The 18,920-nt window shown below is 37.8% G+C and overlaps 1 protein-coding gene across 2 annotated transcripts in view; it reads right to left on the reverse strand.

The window, feature by feature from the left end:
- Positions 1–813: 813 nt before the first annotated feature.
- The window catches only part of LOC150079048 (CD109 antigen-like), a 1,092,235-nt gene continuing 1,074,128 nt past the window's right edge, over positions 814–18,920 (reverse strand). For both annotated transcript variants that reach the window (XM_090384122.1, XM_090384121.1), the window contains exon 35: positions 814–1,288. In XM_090384122.1, coding sequence (XP_090240248.1) covers positions 1,086–1,288 — 203 coding nt within the window. In that variant the 3' untranslated portion in view covers positions 814–1,085. The remainder of the gene's footprint in view (positions 1,289–18,920) is intronic.

Consider the following 18,920-nt stretch of genomic DNA (forward strand, 5'->3'; position numbering starts at 1 on the left):
ATTTTATTTCATACTTTTAAAGTATTTAAAGGTTTAAGTATCTGCTACATTTAATACTGTCACATAGAGAAATGCTGCCTTAATATTGGCCAGAAATGCCAGTTATGCCAACCATTTAAAACTATTTACATTATTTCCTATGAACAGATCTCCTTCACTTAATGCAGATTCACTTAGCATTCTGTTTTTATATCCCCAACTAAAAGTGCTAAGCAGGGGATAGATACCTGTACTAGGAATGTAAAATCAAAAAAAAGTTGTTTCCAAAAAAGCCCAGAAAAATAAAATTCAATTCTAGTGGGATGCAACCAACAGTATGGAACTTGTAATCAAGAGCAAAATAACATTTCAAAACTGCAAAGTTCACTTGCAGCTGAAGTGTCAGTACTAACGAGAATACCAATACTATCTGGCTAACATTGCTAAAATTACAAGCAAAGAAACAACTGCTGAGGTTCGATAGGCTCCACCAATACAATTAAATGTTAAAATAACAGAATTAATTTAAAAAGCTAATTTTCTTTTATGTTATAATAATATTAAGCCATTGCTATATTATTAATTTGAGTTATAAAAACCTTGTTGACCAGTGTTCTTGTATATTTGTATTTCTGCTTTAAAAGATGCTTATTGTGTTGAATATTGTGTTGATGCTTTCTTATTGTTGCTGCTAAAGGAATATATCTATGTTTTGTTTTGCAGTTGATTGGGGATGGGAAGTTATTTTAAGTTGTAAACTGTGTTTGACTTGCATTTTTCTACATACATACTTTAGTTGATAGTAGTGTGCTTTAAATTCAAGAAACAGAATGCTATAAACAAATATCAGTAATTTATTATTCTCAAATGATATCAACATTTGGCTTACTTTATAATTCTCTGAAAATATAACTTTATATGTAGACAGTATTAATTTCATTCTGAATAAAACTATCTTGGCTGCAGCACTAGTACAGCATGAGTGAAAATGCACAGAGCAATCCATTGATGTTATGTACAGTGAGTATGAGAGTAAATGACAGAAATATAGTCATCAGGCTTTGCTCCTTCCTCTCAGGTGTGAGATTTTACGATTTCAAAAGAATTCAAGATCGTGCTACACATAACTTCAGAATCCAAACAAGATACATAAACAGAATGCTAGAAAGAAATCTTTCTCCACAATTTTCTGCTTGTTGAGCTTCCTTCAGTTCTTTTCTCTTTATGCATTCAGTGCTGCAATCACTTTCTTCACATATATCACACAGTGTTGTCTTAGGAGGTCGATAAAACATTCTGGCACTCTGTGCTATAAAGAAAAAATAATATACATTAAAAAAAATACACACTAGTGAACAAAATTTAAGGAAAAAAGAAAAATAAACCTGAAAATTTTCATTTCTTTAACAAAACATTAGTGAGACATTCATTTTCACATAACTTTGTGCAAGGATTGGATCAAATGCCAAAAATGGTACTTAATCCCAATGGATAGTAAAAACAAAGTGCCAGAAGTTGCAGGAGTACTGTGGCTCGGGAGAGAACTGAAGGGGGCGATTCCCTAACACATCACAGCCTAAAGAAATGTGCAACTTGTGAAATGTTTGCAGACCGTTCTGGGACAGGATATGATGTTGCCAAGGAGGATGTCTTTCTGTGTGCTCGATGTAAGCAGTGTGAAGAAGTTAGCCGCCAACTCAGCATTGTTATGGGCCTTTATGAGAGCTAGAAGGACAGGGTAGATGCACTCGAAGGACTTAAATTGTAGGACCCATCAAGCTCTCAGCTGCTTGCATCAATGCCAGAGGTTGCACTTGATCATCAGGCAACACAGTGGCAACCTTCAGGGTGGAAGTGCTAGGAGCTAGTTATTGTCGGTGACTCTATTGTCAGGTAGATGGGAAATATAGTGTGCAAAAAGGATAGGTGGAATAGGACCAGGGACAAAAGTTGATGATATAGAGCAGATATTATCTTTTAAGAGCACAAAGGGTGATACTGTTCTACACGATGGCACTAATGACATTAAGAGTAGCAGATCTGCAGACTTAACAAGTACAGGTCACTGTTGAAAAAAGTTGCGAGTTAGGGTTAAATTTGAGTGTCTGCAATTCTTCCCAGACATTATAGGAAGGAATATATGATGAAAACCATGTCAATCAATTTGGTCCTGGAGAGATTGTGCAAGGCTCTTGGGGTAGAATTTTACTCAATGTTGGTCTGTGCTTGTTAACAGGAGAGATGGTTTCAACAGGGATGGGATACACTTAAATAGAAAGGGTGCAAGAAAATTTGCTGATGCTATCGTGGTAGTGTTAGGTGGGTCGAAAAACTGCTAGCTTGGGGGGGGATACACAGACTAAAAGATTAACGATAGTTGCAGGCAGAGGCGAAAGTGATTATTGCACTGCTATTGTATTGAGTAGCAGCCTATAGAGCAAGTTGCTGGGGACTTCAAGAGCTGTTCGGAGTCATCATAGAACAAGTAAATACATGGGCTATATTAGAGTGACTAAGAACAAGTGCATGTATACTTGCATGTACACTAATGCTAGAAGTATAGTAAATAAAATTGATGAATTTGAAGTGCTGATCAAGACATCAAAGGCAGATATTGTTGGGATATCAGAGACATTGTGTCACACAGATATAAGCAGTGCAGAATTAGAATTTGGAGAGTACAGATGTGGACAGACAGGGTAGGAAGGGTGGAGGGGTTATGTTATTAGTTAAGAAACACAAAATCTAAGGAAGTGAATCCAGTTGACATTGGTGGACAATGCAACGTTGAGTCAGTGTGGTGTGACATCAGCACTGGGAAATTGAAAAAGAGAGTAGGTGTATGTTATAGGCCTAATGAATGTGATGAGTATAATAAGCAATTGTGCAGAGAAATAGTGGGCCAGTAAATCAGAATGTCTTATAATGGGGGATTTTAACTTTCCAGATATTGACTGAAACTTGTGGGTTGGTCACTCACACACTAGCAAGACTTTTCTAGATTTATTGGATGCCTGTTTTTACAGCAACATGTTTGAGAGGAAACCAGAGGGAATAAATACTCTTGATCTGATTACCAGCAGTGATTATTCGTGCATTAAGAATCTGCAGATAAAGGAACCACTAGATGCCAGTGATCAGTGTACTGATGTGGGATTTACTTAAAGATGTAACTATCATCAGGGGCAAGGGAAGGGTATTTTGTTTTTGTAAAGGTGACTACAGTGGTTTTAAATTCTGTACAGTGATGATGTTATTACCAATGTTGAATTCTAAATGGGAAGCCTTCAGGGACTGAATCTTAGAGGGAACTAGGCTTTTCATACCAACTAAGAAATACTGTTCAAGGTCTAGGCCTAAATGTATATCAGACGAATTAATGCAGAGAAGAAAAATGCGTGGGATGTATATAAATTATCAGGTGACACGGATGCCTATCACTGATATAAGCTAGTCTGTAATCAAGTCACAAAGGAGGCTATTATTGTTTATTATTATTATTATTAGCCATATGGTGCAAGGAAGCCGAGGCTTATGCTGGACCAGCCAAAAAAATTCCCGAGTTACGCTGTGTGTGTGTGTGAGAGAGAGAGAGAGTGAGTCAGAAGTAGAAAGGAATCAGAAAGAGAAGAATAAGGAGGCAGGCAAAGGCAGATTACGAGAAATGTTTGGCAAAGGAAGCAAAGAAAAACAGCAGAGAGTTCTTTACTTATCTAAACTCTAGAAGGAAAGGGATGAATCAAATTTGTCCACTTAACATAGATGGTTTGAATACAGATATTCCTGCTCAGGTAGCTGATAAACTGAATGAGTATTTTGAATCTACATTCACACACGAGCAGTTATTCAAAAAGGAGAATGCCAGAAGTTTATCAAACTCTAACAGGGAGCTATGCGATTTTGTAATAACTGAGAGCAAGGTGGAGGAGCAGTTGTTGAAGTTAAACATAAGGAAGGCACCTGGGTTGGATGGCATCTATTGAGTTATATTAAAGGAGGTGACAAAGGAAGTATGCAAACCCTTAGCCATAATTATGAAAGCTTCCTTGGATTCAGGGGAGGTGCCCAGGGACTAGAGATGTGCAAATGTGTCCCCAATTCACAAAGGAGGATGACTCAAGGGTGATTCACAAAGGAGGATGACAAAGGGTGACTCAAGTAATTTCAGACATGTAAGTCTAACTTCTGTTCCAGGGAAAATAATGGAGTCACTAGTTAGGGAAATCAGTGCAGGATCACCTAGACAAGACTGCAGTTATAGTTCAGATACAGCATTTGTTAAGGGCAAGTCTTGTCTGACAAATTTGACTGGCTACTATGATGTGGTATGTGGTTACAAAGGAATTGGATGCAAAGAATAATTTTGATATCATGTACTTGTATTTCAGGAAAGCTTTTGATACTGTGGCATATGGAAGACTACTGTATTATGGCATTAAAGGCAAGTTGCTACAATGGATAAAAGGATGGTTGAGTTGGAGAAGACAGAGTGGACACTGCTCTTCGTGGAATAATGTTATTAGCAGTGGTGAGTTATAGTGAGCTCATAAGAGCCCATTGTTTTTATTATTTTTTTTTTTTTTGAAAATTTGCGAGCCCATTGTTGAAATGATCATTTATTTTACAAATGAAATCCTGAATTCAATTGAGTATACAGAGCCAGAACAATGGTGGGGCCAGTGGAGCCCCATCCCCACCATTTTAATGGCGCAATGGACCGGTTATATGTTTTAAAATTGCTTCATTTTGATTTAATTATAGTCGGATCTCTGTTTAAAGAACTTCTTTATAGCGAATTTTTTAAATTCCTCTTGGTAATTACATTTAAAATAGTTTCCATAGAATGAAGAAAATTTCCATATAATGAACGGATTATGAGAGACTTAACTTTGTACATATTGTTCCTGCCTCTGGCCTTCAGGCAATTAGAAAGGGTGAATAAGGGTTAAAGGGATTACTATTCCGTAATTTTAGTGGCGTAAAACCAATGCAGCCACCTATCCCACATACCGATAAGCCGCACTAGTCAATATGCTTTCCATACCCAGTCAGAAGATTAAGGCGTATTCCCGACATGGATAATAGCCTCTGGTCAACATGTGTTGTGGTTCCCTTTCTCCTGAAAGCAATCATCTGCCTATCGGAAAAGTGAGTGATCCTCGCCTTTGAGTAAATTTCTCCTGTATAGGTTTACATGGTCACAGTAGCTGAATATTCGAGTGATTCTGACAGTTTGGACAGTATTCAAAGATGATGTGGTCAAAGAACTAATGACAGTAGCAAGGTTGAAGGGGTGTGGGGGGGGGGGACAACTAAGAAATTATACTAATATAATAAACTTTCCGAAGATGAAATGTTGGCAGATTTTGAAACTGCATTGAGTTGGGATTGCAAATTTACTGGGTTCTCTCACTACCGGTAATCTGGTAATTGTATTTAAATTTACTGGATTGCCAGGAATTTATAAAATGCAAACATTTTATGATAAAACTAAATTATTGAACGAGCGAATGGGTAATCATTTATTTTTGAAAGTTATACATAGTAATGTGAAAAAAACATTAAATGAGAATTCCAAAGTACAAATTTTACTATAAAACTAACTTACTGATACAGAGAATGAGTAAACCTTTATTTTTTAAAGTTATACATAGAAATGTCTAAGCAACATTATATGAAAATTATTGCAAAATGTTGCAACTAAATTTAATAAATACTTAGAATTAATTACTCAATTTTTATTATTAAGAAAATAGCTTCTCAAAAAGCATAGTGTATTAAAACTGCCATCATCTAGCCTTGATCTAATTTTAGTGCAAATAGTACCTGTGTTAGAAAATGCTCATTCTGATTCAATACCAGCTGAACGAATTGTCATTAATGTATCAAACTTTTTTTTCCGAAATTTTCCTTTCAGTTTTTGCTCTGTGAAGTAATTTATTTCCTTTTTCACTATGTTGTTTCTACTTATCATTTTCCTTACGTTAGTGTGATCAACATCTAAGCTGGTTTTATGTTTAATGAATAAATTCAATTTCTCTTTCATCATTAAAAGTGTATTTGTAGAGTCTGTGGTTGAATCAGTTGCTGTGATTGAATTGGAAGTTGATGGTGTTGTTCTGAGCGAGTAGCTAATAACATGATCTTCCCTTAATTTTTATCATTGTCAGATACGTGCTTGAGTAGTTCTACAATTTCATTCAACGGTATACTTTTACTTACAGTATTGAAAATTCCATACTTATCCCCTCGGTTTAATATTTCTGGTTTATGTAAAAAGCATAAAATATCAGAGTAAATGGTATGTCTTTCTTTCACTTTCTCCAGTTCACTACTTTCTTGCTTGGATAGTTCATCTATCGTGAATTCTATTGTTATATCTGCAACATACAAAGTCATGTCAATTTGGGAGCAGCACAAGTTCATTTTCAGTAATGGTCACATCTGAATTAATGTCAATGAGACTCTTTACTTCTTAAAAACACTCAAACATGGCCAACAAACTGCTCCAACGTGTTTTAGAGTCCAATATCAGAGACAATTCCTCTGTAATATACTTCTGAAGAAGATAATTTTTTAGGGGTGACTTGCAAAACATTTTGACAACATTTCGTATTTTCATTATTAAAAAATTCAAATGTTCATCTTGTAAAACATTCACATCATAATCACCATCAATAAAATGTTCTTGTGTCACTTCTAAGCTATCGAACTCATTCGCAAAGACTTCTGAATCTACATCCTCATTATCAGGATCAGTATCTATTAAGTTCTTCTCTTTCTTGAGAATCACTTTTGCTGTAACGTATTTTTACTACTGCTAACTGAATTCCGTGAGTCATACACAATTGGTTGTTCGCATTAATTTTTGCAACTTTCTTCATTAATGATCCCCATCAGTTATTACAGAAACAATATTGTTGAAATTAACATTAAATGCATTTAATTTTATTTCTTACGATTCAACACAGTTTTCAGCACACAGATCCATATATGCGAATCAAATGGAGATTCCAAGATTTATCACTTGCATGCAGAGTAAAATTCATATAGTGATGTCCATTCGTCGCATATTACGCTGAATGATTCTCCGCGAAGTTTGCACTCTGATATTTCTTTTACTATCTCTTCGTGAACTTTTTATGCATATTCTTTGACAACATTTTTAATTGAGTTTGGTGACTTTGGAATATTTATGTAACCACTTACATGGTCAGGAGTGGGAGTGCAGTAGCACACGAGCTTTGAGTAGACCAGGGTTCAAGCTCCTGACTGCTAAATACAGTTGTTCTGCCAACCCGCACTGGACCAGCGTGGCAGATATTATGGTCCATTTCCCTCAACATAAAATTGTTGAGGAGGCTTCTATCCTGCAGTGGGTTGATAATGGCTGCAGTTTACCTTACAGACAAGTCTTTTCAAATCTTTGGATGTACAGAATTTTGTGAATGGAAATCCATGTAGTGCAGTCATCCGAGATATTACAGCCGGAAGAGAGTCATCATGTGTTTTCTTGAAAAAATTCAATGGATGTAGTTGTACTAGTGTTACCTTTTTAATTGTTTCTTCTGCTTTCCATTTCAATAAATTGATGTTATAATGTCGCTGGAGGTGATTATGCAGTCCACTGGTACTCCCACCTACTGCTCTGATAGTTTTTGAGTGCATACAGACACATGCGTCTCTTCCTTGTGTGCGATTGAAGTAATGCCATGGCGAATTTTTATTCATCACTTAAAATATTTTTTTTTTATTTTACTAATCAGTTAAGCAAATTATTTTTATAAATAAAACAGAAACTTGTCCTAATGAACTCTAGGTAAAGTTGCATTAGGACAAGTTAGGAACAGCTGCATTCATGCGAGGCATGCTTGCGCCATTCTCACTTCTGGGAATAACTTTGATAAGCTTATTGTTACTTGTGTTGAGTAGTATGCAAAGTAGTCCCTGAGAAATAAGTATATAGGAAACATATTTTTGTCATAGGAAGTCTTTCTATTACTCATTTGGATGTAACTGAAAATTCTGTACCAAAATACCGGTAAAAAGTAAAGAATTGCTGGTAATTGTTATTGAGGCATATTTTCCACCATTTACTGGTAATGCAATCCCTAGCATTGAGGCTTTCACTGTGAAGAAAATGTTCCAAAACATTACGGCATACAGATAATAAAAAAATTTAAAAAAAACTGTATGTGTTATATTACCAATCTCCAAAAAACCCAGCGCAATTGATTTAGGATGATTGATAAAGAACTTGAAGTGGAAATTATAAAGGTCGGTCATGTGTTCGGGCCCAGATGGGCAGCTTGTAGCTTGCAGACGACAATTGCGGTTTGTAGGAATTATCATGCTTTGTGCAATCATTTTGAATCAGAAATTAAACCGACTTTTAAATCTGGAATTTCTTCACGATTTAGCACTAATGACTGACATCTGGAAGGTAAGAGAGTAGGAGCTCTCTTACCTTCCAGAAGCTTTACAAAGTCACAGCATTACTATAGTAAAAGAATATAAATTAATTATTTGAACTATCAATGCTATTGCTAATTTGAAAAATTCTGAAGCTAAAGTTCAGAGCATGTTGAAGTCAAAAGAATATAGAGGAATCGAAAGTAAGAATACATCTAAAAAATTACCTTGTGACAAGTTATTAAACTGCATTGTTTTATCTTTAAAGGATCAGTTATTAATGCAACAGAGTTATTTTAAATTAAATAAAGAAAATAATGATATCGTTGAGGATGAGGAATTGAAAGAAATTTTAAACATATGTTACCCGAAATTAGCATTAGTAGAGGCACACAATGCAAGAAAACAAGCTTCTGCAGCATCATCCAGAAAAGGGGAAAAAAAAACCCCACCCATTTCACCCCTCCATTCATTCTAAATGCCTGTCCAGCTCAGCATTAAATTTATTTAGGTTATTAGCTTCCACAACAAAAGATGGAAGCCTGTTCTACCAATCAACCACCCACTAGCTAAAGGCAAATTTCCACACATCTATTCTACAACTGTCTTTCCTCAATTTGAAAATGTGCCCCCTCAGGTTCTTAGCCTGGGCAAGAGGAAGAATCCCATCAGCATTCAGCTTGCTCATCCCATTCAGGGATGAGCAAGCATTGATGATATACACCTCAATCAGATCACCTCACAGGTGCCTACTCTCCACACACTGCAATTTGCAGAACTTAAGCATCCATTTGTTCCCCTCACCAATCTTGTTACCCTTCTTTGTACTTGTTCTAGCAACTCTACATCCTTCCTAAAATGAGGCTCCAGACCTGTAAACAGTACTCTAGGTGTGGCCTGACCATTGCCTTGTACAACAGAATAAACACCTCCCTGTCCCTACTAGCAAAATTCCTATATATCATCGACAAGACTCCAAGACTTGCCCTGGCAACCCGTCTGCACTGCTCAGCAAACTTCACATGACCTGCCCTGGGGGTAATTGACTGCACAATTACCCCCAGGTCGTTTTCACTTTTCACTTCTCTGAGTGTAGTACCACAGAGTTGGTACATTTCTCCCCGGTTATTGCTACCTATGTGCAGTACTTTGCATTTGTCAAAAATGCCCATTTTCCCCACTTATCTAGATCCAGTTGGAGTAGCATACTGTCTTTACTGTTGTTAACAACCCTGCCAACCTTTGTATCATCTGTAAACTTCAACATTAAACCTGATATACCTTCATCAATATCACTTGATAAATATACAAAACAACAATGGGTCCAACACCGAGAACCCTGGGGAACTCCACTAATAACATTTGTCCACGAAGAGCAGTGTCCATTGATTAGCAGTCTCTCGTCTCCCACTCAACCATCCCTTTATCCATTGTAGCAACATACCCTTAATGCCATACCTCTTAAATTTGAACAGTAGTCTTCCATGTGAAACAGTATCAAAAGCTTTCATGATATCCAAGTAAATGATATCAAAATTATTTTTGGCATTCAGTTTGTGACCACACCGTAGTATCCAATCAAATTGGTCAGACAAGACCTCCCTTTAACAAACCCATGCTGTGTCTTAACTATTACTGCACTCTTGTCTAGATGATCCTGCAATGCTTCTTTAACCAGTGATTCCATTATTTTCCCTTGAACACAAGTTAAACTAACAGGTCTGTAGTTACTTGTCACATTTTGAACCCCCTTATGAATTGGTGATACGTTTGCACACCTCTAGTCCATGGGGACCTCAAGTGAGTCCAAGGAAGCTCTCATAATTATGGCTAAGGGTTTGCTTACTTCCTTTGCTGCCTCCTTTAATATAACTGGATAGATCCCGTCCACCCTCCCAGGTGTCTTCCTTATGTTTAACTTCGACAATTTCTCCTCCACTTTGCTCTCAGTTATTACAAAATCACTTACCTCCCTGTTAACATTTGTTAAACTTCTGGCACTCCCCTCATTGAATAACTCCTAATGTGTGAACGCAGGTGCAAAATACTGATTTCATTTATCAGCTACCTGAGCATGATCATCAATAGTCATCCCATCTATGTTAAGTGGTCCAATCTGATTCATCCCTTTCCTTCTAGAGTTTACATAAGTAAAGAACTTTTTGCATCCTTTGCCAAAGATTTCTCATAATCTGCCTTCGCCTGCCTAACCTCCTTTGTGACCTGATTACAGACTAGTTTATACCTGCCATAGGCTTCTGTGTCACCTGATACTTTATACGCATCCCATACATTCTTCTCTGCCACGAGCCTCGTTAATTCATCTGGCATCCATTTAGGCCTAAACCTTGAACAGTATTTCTTAGTTGGATTGAAAAGCTTAGTAGCCTCCAAAATTAAGTTCCTGAAGGCTTCCCACATAGAATTCAGCGTTGGTAACATCATCAGTTAATTCCACTGTACAGAATTTAAAAACTGTCTGAGACCTCTGTGGTCACCTTTACAAAAGCGAAAGCCCTTCCCTTTAGTTGTTATTTGGTTTTTAGGAGCATTATCAACTAAGGCCATATTGCTCCGGGGATATGCAGTGGTCATTCACTGACCTTTCCGCGTCCTCCGTATTTGGTGGTCACGGGCTCGAACCCCAGTCTAATCAAGAAGCATGTGCTATGCACTGCTGCTCTTGCCCACCTGGCTACGGAGGTGCCCCCTTCCCTTTAGTCTTGATGGTAGTTACATCTTTAAGTAATTCTCACATCAGTGCATTGTGATCACTGTCACCCAGTGGTTCCTTTAGCTGCAAATGCTTAATGCATGAACAATCGCTGCTGATAATCAGATCAAGAGTATTACTCCCTCTGGTCGTCTCTAGAACATATTGCTGTAGAAAACTGCCATCCAATAAATCCATAAAAGTCTTGCTAATGTGTGAGTGACTAATCCACAAGTTCCAGTCAATATCTGGGAAATTAAAATCCCCCATTATAAGACATTCTGATTTACTTCCCCACTCTATTTCTCTGCACAATTGCTTATTATACTCATCAGATTCATTAGGCCTATAACACACACCTACTGTCATTTTTCCTTTCCCAGTGCTTATTTCACACCAAACAGACTCAACAGACTGCATTGTCCACCAATATCAATTGGATGCACTTCTTTAGATTTTGTGTTTCTTAACTAACAGCATCACCCCTCCTCCCTTCCTGTTCTGTCTACCTTCCTGTATACATTTTACTCTCCAAATTCCAATTCTGCATGGCTTATATCTGTGTGACACCATGTCTCTGATATCCCAACAATATCTGCCTTTGATGTCTTGACTAGCACTTCAAGCTTATCAAATTTATTAACTATACTCCTAGCATTGGTACACATGCAAGTATACATGCACCTGTTCCTACTCTTAGTTACCCTAACACAGCCCATGTATTTCCTTTTTCCACTATGACTCCCAGCAGTTGTGGATATATCCATTTCCTTGCTTTTCAAGCTGCTGCTCATTGTAATAGAAGCAGTACAAGAATCACTTTTGCCACTGTCTGTGGCCACTGTTGACCTTTTAGTCTGTGTATCCCCCCCAAGTTAGCAGTTTTCCACCCCGACTAACACTGCCTTGATATCATCAGCAAATATTCTTGCACACTTTCTATTGAAGTGTACCCCCATCCCTGTAGAAGCAGTCTCTCTTGTCAACAAGCACAGACTAGGTTGAAAAAAATTCTACCCCTTGAGCCTTGCACAATCTCTCCAGGGCCGAATTAATCGACAAAGCTCTCATCATATATTCTCCATCGTATTGCATCTGGGCAGAATTGCAGACACTTTCACATTCAACCCCTAACTCAACTTTTTTTCAACATTGACCTGTACTTGTTGAGTAAATCTGCATATCTTTCACTTTAATGTCATTAGTTCTGTGTACAATATCACTTTTTGTGCCCCTGTAAGATGATATCTGCTCTACAATATCATCAACTTTTGTTCCCAGCAGACATACCCTGGTCCTGGTATAAATCTTGGAATATGAAAGAACCTTTGTTTCCATGGCATGAAAAAAGAATAAGAATTTTAAGTTTTCTAATCTTTAAAATCGAGTGAAATTCCCTTTTCAGTTAAAAAAGCCAGTAATATCCTCGAAACCATTGTGATTAGCAGTGCCAAAACTGAGCGAGATTTCATCGTAATGAATAATATTGTAACAATAAAAATAACATCTTTGAGAATTAAACATGTTGCAGATATGATGACTATACATCTAATTTCTTTATGGAAAACCATTGCTTCAATTTGATCCAGACCGTTACGTCATATCTTTCCTCCGTAATCATCACTCAATTAATGAGCAAGGCAGAAGATTGTCAACAAATATTAATAAGGAAGTAAATTCTATAATGCAATTTTTAGAATAAATTTTTCTCGAATATTTGTGTAATCATTTTTTTTCAAGTAATCTGTAATTTTTGTGTTCCTTATCTAGAACAGTTTTTTTTTTTTTTTATAATACTTGTTTTTATAATCTAGAATGTTTTGTGATAGTTTATTATTTATGATATGGGAAATATTTATGTTCTTTTTTATTAGCAATATTAAAATTTTATCGTAAATAAAATGTATCCATTATATTTCCCTAGTTGTAAAAGAATAAAAAAGTCGCTCATCTGCAGTAGATGGTTTTATGTGATACATCCTTTGCTTTTCCTTTAGATATTTTGATTTTTATATATCGATTACGAAATAAGAGCTTTTGTATTGTAAATATTTTATTGATCATGCACAAATTTTCATAATTTCTGGAAGACAAGATAAGAGACATACACTGCAATGTTTGGGGGTAAATGTCTCTGAAAACAGTGTCAATTGATGTACCTGATTTTTTAGTTGAAACAACATATGCAGCTGTTCGGGACACCTAACAATGGAATTTAACAAAAATGCGAGATGAAAAAAGAAGTCGTCGACAAATCTTTGTTTTGTTGCAGTCATATGACAAATATTTGCAATCATACTTACTGCAGTAGTAACTGCATCAAGAATGATTGTGATGTCATACTATTCAAAAATTCTAAAAAGTTAGAACTCCAGATGTCATACTGGTCACGAAAAATGCGTCACTTGCTCTAATCATACTAGTAGTGCATGCTCCGCACAGACTAGTGATGTGATTGTGGGAAGTGCCTCTGGCAGACACAGCGGATGACGTCACTTCTGTAACAGATCAGATTTACTCAGTAGGTTTCGAAAGGATGTTTCACATCAAAAGATTGGCAAAAGTGCAAGCCCGTTGTTAAAATATTCACAGCTCACCACTGGTTATTAGTAGAGTCCCCCAGGGTTTGGTGTTGAGCCCATTGTTGTTTTCGGTATTTATCAATGATACTGATGGTGTATCGGGCTTAATGTCTAAGTTTGCAGACGATACTAAGGTTGGCAGTGTTGTTAATGACAGTAATGATAGCACACTACTGCAACGGGATCTGGAAAAGTTGAGCTGATGGGATGAGAGGTGGCAACTGAAGTTTAACAAATGTAAAGTACTGCATATGGTAGTGGAGAATGAAAAGGTTTGGGGATAATTGTGCAGTCAGTTATGAAGTTTTCTGAGCAGTGCAAAAAGGCTGCAAGAGTAGCTCATGGTGTCTTGTCAATGATATACAGAAATTTTGCTAGCAGGGATAAGGAGGTGATTGTCTCCTTGTGTAAGGCAATGGTCAAGTCACACCTTGAGTACTGTATACAGGTCTATAGGCCCCAATTTAGGAAATATGTAGAACTGCAGGAATGAGTACAGAGAAGGGCAATGGGGTTGGTGAGGGGAAGAAAGGTTTAAGTTCTGCAAATTGCAGTTTCTGAAGACTAGGCACCTCCAAGGTGATCTAATTGAGGTGTGTAATGCCTTGAATGGACTGAGCAAGCTCAATGCTAATGGGATTCTTCCTATTTGTCAGATTATTCAACTGAGGGGACATAAATTCAAATTGAGGAAAGACAATTGTAGAATAGATGTGGAGAAATTTGCCTTTAGCCAGCAAGTGGTTGATAGTTATTATTATTATTATTAGCTATGAAGTGCAAGGAAGCCTGAGGCTTATACTGCACCAGCCAAAAAAATTCCTGAGTTACCCTGAGAGAGAGAGAGAGAGAGAGAGAGAGACAAAAGTAGAAGGAAATCACCAAGAAAGAGAAGAATGATGATATCCAGCTCAGGACCCTAGGTGTGCCAAGCCCATACTCACCAGATGTGAGCCCCTGGAACAATCTTCCATCTGTTGTAGTGGAGGTTAGCAATTTAAATAAGTTCAAGGCAGAACTAGACAAATATTTTAAGTGAATGGATGGATGAAATGGGAAGGATGTGTGTGTTTTTTTTGGCTGATATATAAGCTTGCTTTCTTGCAGCATATGCCCCTGCTAATGCTAATAATGCATGACGCACTCATGCTGGGAACAAGACTGCTAATTGATGCCTAAGGTATCAATCATTGCGTACAGCTGTATCTAAGCTTGTGAGGTTTGTGGGAAGGATCCTATTACTGGCAAGTGATCATCTAAATCAGCATTTCCCAAACTCTGTTCTCCAGAACACTAGCGTTCCATGAAAAATTGTAATTAATAATTTTAAAAATAAAATAAATAAATTTGTATCAGAAATTTTAACATTATTTATTTATTTTTTTGGTTATTAATCTACTGGCATAAAATAATAATCAAATAGACTGCAGAACACTTTATTTTGGTGGGCATAGAGAAGTATGTGTAGAGGTAATGGCCATGGGCAACAGCAGCATGGTGCAAGTGCACGACCTTTGGATTTCGAAGCAATACACACAATACTGAATTCTCATCGCTTTTTTATATGCAATTTTTATGGCTTTTTTATATGCAATCAAATTGACTGTAGTTGGATATTTCCTAAATTCATTCAAAGCACGATTTTGTTTTGTTTTGTTTTTGCCATCGCACATTCTGCATTCCACCAACAGTTGTAGCGTGCCTGTTTTGCCTTACTGATTTGTGGTATTGTTGCTTTTGAACCTTCTAACAGTTAACAGTTGCTCATTGATATATATCTCAATGGCTTAGCATTAGTACGGGAATATGATGCAAGAAAGCAAGCTTATGCAGCATCAGCCAAAAAAAAAAAAAAAAAACCCTTCCACTTCACCCCTCCGTTCGTTCAAAATACCTGTCCAGCAGAGCCTTAAATTTATTTATGCTATCAACTTCCACAACAAGGGATGAAGTCTGTTCCACCAACCAACTTCCCGCTGGCTAAAGGCAAATTTCCGCACATCTATCCTACATAGAAAGAGTGCAAGAATGTTTGCTGATGCTATCGAGGCAGTGTTAGGTGGGTCGGAAAACTGGTAGCTTGGGGGGGGGGATACAAGGACTAATAGATTAACAGTAGCCACTGGCAGAGGTGAAAGTGATTCTTGCACTGCTTCTATTGGAATGAGCAGCAGCCTGGAAAATAAGATGCAGGATATTTCAGAGACTGCTGGGAATCATTGGGGTACAAGTAAACACATGGGTTTATTATTATTATTATTATTATTATTATTATTAGCCATATGGTGCAAGGAAGCCTGAGGCTTATGCTGCACCAGCCAAAAAAAAAAAATTTTTGAGTTACCCTGAGAGAGAGAGAGAGAGAGAGAGAGAGAGAGAGAGAGAGAGAGAGAGAAAGTAGAAGGAAATCACCAAGAAAGAGAGAAGAATGATGATATCCAGCTCAGGACCCTGGGTATGCCAAGCCCATACTCACCAGATGTGAGCCCCTTGTGTTAGGGTAGCTAAGAAAAAGAACAGGTGCATGTATACTTGCATGTTCACCAATGCTAGGAGTTTAGTAAATAAATTTGATGAAATTGAGGTTTTGCTCAAAACATCAAAGGCAGATATTGTTGGGATTTCAGAGACGTGGTGTCACACAGATATAAGGAATGCAGAACTGGAATTTGGGGAGTACAATGTCTACAGAAAGGATAGACAGGATAGCAAGGAGGAGGGGGTTATGGTATTAGTTAAGAAATACATAAAATCCAAGGAAGTGAAGCCAGTCGACATCGCTGGACAGTGCAGTGTCGAGTCAGTTTGGTGTGACATAAGCATTGGGAGATCAAAATTGAGAGTAGTAGTGTGCTATAGGCCTAATGACTCTGATGAGTATAATAGGAAACTGTACAGGGAAATAAAGTGGGCCAGTAAATCAGAGAATCTTATAATGGGGGATTTTAATTTCCCAGATATTGACTGGAATTTGGGGGCTGGTGACTCACACACTAGCAAGGCTTTTGTGGATTTACTGGATGATTGTTTTCTACATCAGCATGTTCGGGAGGCAATTAGAGGGAGTAATACTCTTGATTTGATTATCAGTAGTGATTCTTCATGCATTATGAATCTGCAGATAAATGAAGCACTAGGTGGCAGTGATCACAGTATGCTGAAGTGGGATTTACTCAAAGAGGTAACTACCATCAGGGGTAAAGGGAAGGGTTATTGCTTTCATAAAGGCGACTACAATGGACTGAGACAGTATTTAAATTCTATACAGTGGGACCAACTGATGATGTTACCAACAGCAAACTCAAAATGGGAAGCATTCAAAGAACTTATCTTGGAAGCTACTAGGCTTTACATACCAACTAAGAAATATTGTTCAAGGTTTAGGCCTAAATGGATGTCAGATGAACTAATGAGACATATGGCAGAGAAGAAAAATGCATGGGATACATACAAATTTACACGTGACATAGAAGCCTATGATAGATACAAGATGATCTGTAACCAAGTTACAAAGGAGGTTATGCAGGCGAAGGCAGATTATGAGAAATCCTTGGCAAGGGATGCAAAGAAAAACAGCAAAGAGTTCTTTACTTATGTAAACTCTAGAAGGAAGGGGATGAATCAGATTGGTCCACTTGATATCGATGGGTCAACTGTTGATGATCCTGCTTGGGTAGCTAACAAACTAAATGAATATTTTGCATCGACATTCACACGTGAGGAGTTATTCAGCGAGGGGAATGCCAGAGGTGTATTCAACTCTGGCAGTAAGCTAGAGAATCTTGTAATAACTGAGAGTAAAGTAGAGGAGAAATTGTTGAAGATAAACACAAGAAAGACACCTGGGGTGGATGGGATCTATCCAGTTATATTAAAGGAGGCAGCAAAGGAAGTAAGCAAATCCTTAGCCATAATTATGAGAGCTTCCTTGGACTCAGGGGAGGTACCCATGGACTGGAGATTTTGAAATGTGACCCCAATTCACAAAGGAGGGTCAAAGGCTGACACAAGTAATTATAGACCTGTGAGTTTAACTTCTGTTCCCGGAAAATTAATGGAGGCACTGGTTAAAGAAGCACTGCAGGATCATCTATACAAGACTTCAGTTATAGCTTGGACACAGCATGGTTTTGTTAAGGGGAAGTCTTGCCTGACCAATTTGATTGGATACTATGATGCAGTCACAAAAGAACTGGATGCAGGGAATAACTTTGATATTATATACTTGGATCTTAGAAAGGCTTTTGATACTGTTGCACATGGAAGACTGCAGCACAAATTGGAGCAGTGTGGCATTGGAGGCAAATTGCTGCTATGGATAAAAGGGTGGTTGAGGGGGAGAAGACAGAGTGGTAATCAATGGACACTGCTCATCGTGGACTAATGTTATTAGTGGAGTCCCTCAGGGTTCAGTATTGGGTCCATTATTGTTTTCTGTATTTATAAATGATATTGATGATGGTATATCAAGCTTAATGTCCAAGTTTGCAGATGACACGAAGGTTGGCAGAGTTGTCAAGGACACTACTGACACTATGCTGCTAGAACAGGATCTGGAAAGGTTGAGCAGATGGTCTGAGAGGTGGCAAATGAAGTTTAACATTGACAAATGTAAAGTACTACATATGGGAAACAGCAACCCCAGAGCAACATATCAACTCTGTGGTACTACACTGACTGTGGTAGAGAATGAAAGGGACCTGGGGGTGGTTGTGCAGGCAGATATGAAGTTCTCTGAGCAGTGCAGACAGGCTGCAAGAGTAGCTCATGGTGTATTGTCAATGATATATAGGAATTTTTCTAGCAGGGATAAGGAGGTGATTATTGCCTTGTATAATGCAATGGTCAGGCCACAACTAGAGTACTGTATACAGGCCTGGAGGCCTCATTTCAAGAAGGATGTAGAGCTGCTGGAACGAGTACAGAGAAGGGCAACAAGATTAGTGAATGGAACAAAGGGGTGCTCTTACGAAGAAAGGCTTAAGTTTTGCAAATTACAGTGTCTGGAGACTAGGCACCGGCGAGGTGATCTGATAGAGGTGTACAAAGCCTTGAATGGTTTGAGCATGCTCAATGCTGATGGGATTTTTCCTCTTGCTCAGAATAATCACCTGAGAGGGCATAAATTCAAATTGAGGAAAGACAGATGTAGGATAGATGTGCGGAAATTTGCCTTTAGCCAGCGGGTGGTTGGTAGGTGGAACTGACTTCCATCCCTTGTCGTGAAAGTTGAT

The sequence above is a fragment of the Mastigoproctus giganteus genome, chromosome 10, assembly GCF_048544385.1.
Source record: "Mastigoproctus giganteus isolate SK-2022 chromosome 10, ASM4854438v1, whole genome shotgun sequence".
Classification (NCBI taxonomy): Eukaryota; Metazoa; Arthropoda; class Arachnida; order Uropygi; family Thelyphonidae; genus Mastigoproctus; species Mastigoproctus giganteus.